Raw genomic sequence first — 4,276 nt, 5'->3', positions numbered from 1 at the left:
GGAGCCTGTCCTGGATCTAGCTCTGTAGACCAGGCTGGTCTCGAACTCACAGAGATCCGCCTGCCTCTGCCTCCCGAGTGCTGGGATTAAAGGCGCAGGCTAAATTTCTTAACATTATTTTATTTTTAGTTGTACTAGAAATTAAATCCAGGGACCCCATGACCTAGGGAGACTACATACCTCGGAGGCACATGTCTAGTTTCTAAACTTTCAAATGCAGAAACTGATCATTTCTGTTTTGATTTTTTTTTTTTTGACAGCATCTTTTGTTTGAGTCTGGCCTCAGATTCATTAGTAGTTGAGAATGGCCTTGAACTTCTGATCCTCCTGCCTCTACCTCCCAAGTGTTAGGATTATAGGTGTAAACTAGTATATCACCATGCCCACTCAAAAGGATAACTTTGCCTCCTGTTGGGGAATCAAACTCTAGTGTGACAGGTGGGGATTTTTACTACTGTACTTGTGAAGACAGTAGGAGTTTAACCTATGGAACTCACATTTTGAAAGGAAGGAAGACAGGCTGGTCAGGAGCTAGCAAGATGGTTCAAGCCTGACTTGAATTCTATCCCTGGGACCCATGCGGTGGAGAAAGCTGACTCCTATAAGTTGTCTTCTGATGACATGTGGAACACTACACACACACACACACACACACACACACACACACACACACAATCTTTTTTTTTTTTTTAAAGCCACAGTGGCATACTTGTGGTCCCAGCTCTGGAGAAACAGAGACAGGCTCACTGTAGCCAATCCAGCCTGCTCCTTGGGAACAACCCAGAATTATCCTCTGTCCTCCAGACATGCAAGCACACATGCACAGGAACACAGAGACACACACAGTGTACCTGCATGCACATGCACACACACACAGAGAGCATTTGCCAGATAAACAAATGGGTGCCAAAAAGGCCAGCCTGTCTCCAGCCCCCTAAAGTGGGTGTTGTATCTTCTCTAGGTCCCCCCGACTCCCGCTACATCCGAGTGGAGACCTGCATGTTCATGATCAAGCTTCCCCAGTACTCCTCCCTGGAGATCATGCTGGAGAAGCTGCGCTGTGCCATTCACTACCGAGAAGACCCCCTAAGTGGCTGATGGGAGTGAACCAGGAGGTTAGGCTATCACCAAGGCATCATTCTGCCGACTTGGGAAGCTTGCCAGTGCAGGCACATCCCTCCAGGGTCCTGAGTGAGAAGCTGGCGACATTTTGCTTTTCTGAACTTTCGTCAGTGTCCCAGAGCCACCTGGAAGACACCTTTTATATGTGTCCGTTTGTGAGGGTCTGTTCCTTTGCTGCCTATTTGTGGTACATTTGTAGGATAGTTTAGTTCACAGACAGTTTGTGTCTAATTTGATCTTCCAGGACACTGTCCTCCGTGGCTGTCAGATTCTGATGCCACAAGGTTCCAGCTGGTTCCTCATCACTGAGTCACCAGTGGAAAGCTGGGGGTGAGATGACCTCAGCCACACGAAGTGTTCTGTTCTCTCTACAGAGTATCTCCACAAATGTGTGTGGCCAGTCCTGCCCTCCTGCTCTGAGCTGGCATCTCTCCCAGAGGCACTTTCTGCAGGCCTCCCTTCTTCCATCTTGAAATGGTTGAGCTAGTGCTCAAACATGCAAGAGACATACAGGGAACTCATGTGTTCACCTTCCTGCTTTACCATGTGTTCCTGGCCGTAGTTTTTGTTTGTTTGTTTTTTTTTTTTTTTTTTTTTTTTTTTTTTTGTAAAATCCCACAGAGGCCCCTTGTTTCCTCCCAATTCAGACAGCCCTATCTGCCACCTGTCTCTTCTGGGTCCCTGGGCTGAGTTTCCTCTGATGACTCCTCAGGAGCAGACACCTAGGAGCTACTCCAGGCCTTAGTTCAGAGACAGGTTGGGTACCACCTGGTGGTTAGAGTTGAAAAGACAGCAAACTGGAGGGATAGTGCTGAATGGGCCTTTTCTACACCGACTGCACAGGAAAGCACATGATTCAAGCCTGCCCTACTCTGTGCTCAAAGACTGCCCTTCCTCAGCACAGTGCTGGAAGGAACCCAGGGAAGGGTTACAACCCGTCTTTAAATACTGAGGTGCCTCTGCCCAGTAAGGGCTGCATCAGTGACCCAGACGGAGACTGCAGGGGATTCCTCTGTGCCCTGACTGATCTGCCCAGCACCCTTCACACCCCAAGTATGTGTGTGTGTGCGCCAGGGCAGAGCTGCCAGCAGGTTCGCCTACTACCCCAGTGCATCTGTGCCCTAAATAAGTCTTTGTGCAATGGTACTTTGTTCAAGAACAATACATGCCACCTGTTGGACAGTCATTTGGGCCTTGCCAGTCAACACAGAATGGCAGTGCTGTAGCTATTGTATGATACTGTGCACACAGAAGTCCCGAGAAGGGTAAGGATGGTACATTCCTCTCCACAGCATCTGGCCTGCCAGAAGGTGTGCAAGGTTTAGGGTTGGCATGCCAGCATCCATCTCCTCCCTGTTACGCTTAGGAAATGTGTTGAGGACCATTACAGAAAAGACCCCCACCCAACCCCATCCGAGGAAGAGATACACCCAGCTCAGTGTGACTGCCATGGCAGTCACTGGGCTGCAGCACTCACTTAAAGGAGAGTGCCCAAGTAAGTCCTGCTCATAAAGAAGATAGTGGCCGCTGCTCGGGACCACCCCAGCGACCTTAAGGATCCTGACTGCATTCTACAGAAGGAAGGAGCCTCTGAATTTACTAAAGTGGGTTTTCATCCCTCTACCCTCAAATTCTTGGTTCCCTTCAATTCTCTTCCCATGAATGGACTTGGGATTCTGTCAGCCCTCCTCAGGAGGGTTCTGGAAGCTTATTTGGCCCTTTCCTTGATTAAATGACAGCTGTGAGTGAGATGTCTGCTGCTGACTCAGCTGCTCTCCTAGAGAGCACACCGAGGTTCAGACAGATCCCAACCTTGGCCCTGAACAATGTGTGCTGGAAAGTTACTTGATGTATATTTATTATAATTATTTATGATTGCGTTAACAGACTCCCATTCAGTCTGATGCCATTTACACTATGCTGTGTAAAGGAAGCTCACTACAGGAAAAAGTCACACCAATAAATAACCTTCATCTAACTGATTGACCCTAAGAGTGTGTGATCATGTCCTCTTGCTGAGTAAGCTCACAGGCTGGCACTGCTAGATGGCTCTGATCCCTAATGTCACAAGTGGCTAGGAATTAACATTTGTAGTTAGCAGGGTCTCTCTGCACTCATTCCATTAGCTTATGAACACCCTCTTCCTGGTCCACGTGGAAGGGTAGAGTCATGGTCAGAGCTCAGCCTAGCCCTGCATATGCTGCCCACTCTGTCCTGACAGCTCATCTGCTCTGGAGCCTGGCATGGGGCTTTTCCAGAGCCAACTATTACTCTGGAAGCATTTGGCTGTTTCTAAACAGTCCTTCTTGGAGTGGCAGTGCATCTAGAGCTGCTTGAACAGCGACCACCCATCCCAGGGACCCCAATTCTGTTGTAACCTGCTTGTCCCCTCCTACCACTCAGTGGCCATCCTCACTCAGACTCCTAAATACATCTTCAGAAAGGACCCATGTGGGTGCCAACCAAGCAGCTTTCTCTTTCCCAATCCTGTCACTGGAAACAGCACAAGCCAGCACTCACTCACTGCTCTGCTCACACTCGGGCACAGCAAGGACTCCCCACTCTACAGTATCCTCTCCTTGCAAAGCACATTCAGAAGGAGATGCCCTCAGCTGGGACACAGGGAGGTGTTCCACAGCACCCTATGGCACAGACACTCGTGTAGTCTGGGTCATGCAGTGTGACCCTGAAGGTTTTTGGTTTTCTGCACCATGTGTCCACGGCAGCTCTACTGGGTGGAAAACCAGTAGAAAGGAATGCTTGTTCTTCAGGACCCACATGAGAGACACCAAAGAGTCCCAACCCAGCCAGCAAGGTGAGGTCTGCAAGAGCAGAATGAAGCATCCACCTGCAACACCTCAAGCGTCTGAGGCATTGGTCCCAGAAAGAAGCCAGCACGGTAGTGACTGGGAGAGCAACTCCCCTGGGTGTGCACAGGCCTTCGCTGGGAGGCTCCACTGTGAAGGTCTCTAATGAGGACTGGAAGACAGTGGAACCAGGGGCCCACATCTGCTGTACAGAACAGTGAAACATCTGTGAGGGGTTGATCTTAGGTCACAGTTTCTGAACAAGGCCAGCCCATGTAAAATGACTGAGTTGAAGGAAACATTCTTAGGACTCAGGCTGCTTCCCGATTCAATTTTTTTTTTTTTTT

The 4,276-nt window shown here is 49.3% G+C and overlaps 1 protein-coding gene across 1 annotated transcript in view; it reads left to right on the top strand.

Annotated features, from left to right (window-relative positions):
* The window catches only part of Hectd4 (HECT domain E3 ubiquitin protein ligase 4), a 198,724-nt gene extending 195,618 nt beyond the window's left edge, over window positions 1-3,106 (top strand). The window contains exon 75 of the mRNA XM_013349655.2: window positions 962-3,106. Coding sequence (XP_013205109.1) covers window positions 962-1,098 — 137 coding nt within the window. The 3' untranslated portion in view covers window positions 1,099-3,106. The remainder of the gene's footprint in view (window positions 1-961) is intronic.
* The last annotated feature ends 1,170 nt before the right edge of the window (window positions 3,107-4,276 follow it).

The sequence above is a fragment of the Microtus ochrogaster genome, chromosome 2, assembly GCF_000317375.1.
Source record: "Microtus ochrogaster isolate Prairie Vole_2 chromosome 2, MicOch1.0, whole genome shotgun sequence".
In the NCBI taxonomy this organism is placed as follows: Eukaryota; Metazoa; Chordata; class Mammalia; order Rodentia; family Cricetidae; genus Microtus; species Microtus ochrogaster.
This window is presented reverse-complemented; position numbering and strand designations above follow the sequence as displayed.